Raw genomic sequence first — 2,089 nt, 5'->3', positions numbered from 1 at the left:
CACTTTTTGGCCGCTTGTTTGTCAAATAAAACGTGAAATGTCAGCCAGTCAGCCAGGCTGACCGTCGTCTGTGCGCCAACCAAAAAGAGTAGCCAATAAAAGCTTAATTAACTGTTTATGGCCATGGCATGCTAACAGGGTCCGCACCGAAAAGACGTGCCGAATGTTCGACCTAAGCCATTAATTTGAAGTGGACTGGGAACAAACCCCGACCCCGACCGTAAAAAACCTTAGCCTTGTAAGTGGGGAATATGAAAGCCATTCAATTACTAATACGAAAACTTACCGACTCGGGAAAAATATATGGCGTTTTTATGCTATTGCGTTGGTCAAAGAACACATGTTTATCCATCTTTGTTGACTTAACTGTCACTTAGTATGCTAAAAGTGGTTCAGAAAACGTAGGAATCAAACATTGTACTTTTTTATATATTTGTATAGCTTTAGGTCAAACAAAATCCGTGTGCTGCCAGTGAATTTAAAAACGAACTACATTGCAACTATGTCAGAGGAAGTCGTCGTCCGGGACCAGTTTGAAATCCCAGCAGTAACGTCGAACGACAGTCAGAGTTCGCTCGGAAACGATTCGAAAATCGAGCCGGAAAAGCTGATGGTTTGCGATGAAATAGACAGCACGTTGAACATTGCAGGGGTGTCTGAGAAAGATTTCAAGGTTTCAGAGCAGGCGGACATTTGGGAAGCGAAAGATACCACAGGCTATAAGACACCAAATCAGTTCAAAGAGTCCGATGAAGCGGCGCCTGAGGAGATTAGTTTTGTAGAAGGGGAGGAGGAGCTCAGTTCCGGATCGTCCTTTACATCCTGTTGCTCGTACAGATACATGCGAAAGTCGATCCTTTGCCGGGAGATACGTGACGCATCCACCTTGAGTTTGGACAGTGGCATTGATATAGCTTCCCCAATCGATCTTTTGCTCAATCGGGATCTGGATAAGGACCAGGATCAGTTACAAGGAACCCCCTTATATCCAGGTATTGAGAAAAACAGCTCATCCACCAGGATCGTGATGGAGAAAAGAGAACTGACTGTCACTTCCGAGGACAGCGAAGGTGATTGCGAACTCAGCTTGGACGAAGTGTACCAACGCTTCTCGGCTTGGTTCAATCACAACGAAATAGATACCGCATTTTCCTCTTTTATGCAGGCGGATGAGGACATGGACGGGTACATTTGTCTGGGCGAGCTGAAGAGATTCCTGGAGAAACTCGCGATGCCACAAACCCATTTGGCAGCCAAAAACGTAATGACCCATGTGGTGGGAAAACACGTGGAACGACTGAACTTCTGCCATGCGCTTCTTATTTACGGAACTGTTTTGAATCGCTTGGAATTGAGGAAGTGGCATCTATTGGATCGGGAACGGCATCGTTTGGCCCGAAGCAAGGCGGTAGACGTGTCCAAGGTGGGTGTTAGTGGTGCAAAAGAGTTTTTCGAAGCCAAAATAGCCCTGCAAACGGATCACTTGCCTATTAATTCGGATCAACCGGTGGCCAGAGTGCCGGTTCATTCATTGAATAAGGAGAACACAGGCTCTAGAAGAGTAAACTTCAAGTCCGCTGCCGCTCTTTTTAAAAAGCTTGAAAGTGAACAGTAAGTCAACTCGCGTGGAAGCCTTCAATGCAAACCATACAATTCTGACTCAAGAGTGTTGCGCGAAATTCCCAGTTGAACTACTAGAAAATTTTAAGTTTTACTACAGACTGACCTTGTATCTACTCCATAACTTTCCATAAATCATTTGCCAATAAAAGCGATCCAGGAACGCAAACGCTGCTTAAGTGACCAATCAAAGGTAATCGCCGGTCTGCAGAAACGCAGAACCCATACCTCCACTTTCAGACACTCCCACTTCTCGTGGGGCGGGCTACTTTTCAATATTATTTTCCCTTTATTATGCCCAACAGTGATACCAATTCAGCTTTTTTCGGCAAATCCAAGTGTTTTTTCCAAGCTTTAAAAGGTATAATGTTGATCATTGGTTTGCGTTAGCCAATTGAAATAGCTTTTCGACTTAAGTGGAGCAATGGTTTTTATCAGTTTGGTTTCCGTGGTTCCCCTCGCTGTGAGG

General features: G+C 44.8%; 1 protein-coding gene across 1 annotated transcript; it reads left to right on the top strand.

The window, feature by feature from the left end:
• The first annotated feature begins 387 nt into the window (after window positions 1-387).
• On the top strand, window positions 388-1,789 carry LOC122619777 (EF-hand domain-containing protein D2 homolog). Its single transcript, XM_043796896.1, has one exon. It carries the CDS (start codon window positions 503-505, stop codon window positions 1,613-1,615), a length of 1,113 nt encoding a protein of 370 aa, XP_043652831.1. The 5' UTR covers window positions 388-502; the 3' UTR covers window positions 1,616-1,789.
• The last annotated feature ends 300 nt before the right edge of the window (window positions 1,790-2,089 follow it).

This window comes from Drosophila teissieri, chromosome 3R (assembly GCF_016746235.2).
Source record: "Drosophila teissieri strain GT53w chromosome 3R, Prin_Dtei_1.1, whole genome shotgun sequence".
NCBI classification, from domain to species: Eukaryota; Metazoa; Arthropoda; class Insecta; order Diptera; family Drosophilidae; genus Drosophila; species Drosophila teissieri.
The sequence above is the reverse complement of the archived record's forward strand: the minus strand, read 5'-3'. Positions and strand labels throughout refer to the sequence as shown.

Coding starts and splice junctions, on each gene's coding strand:
- LOC122619777 (XM_043796896.1), top strand. CDS start 503: ATGTCAGAGGAAGTCGTCGTCCGGGACCAGTTTGAAATCCCAGCAGTA.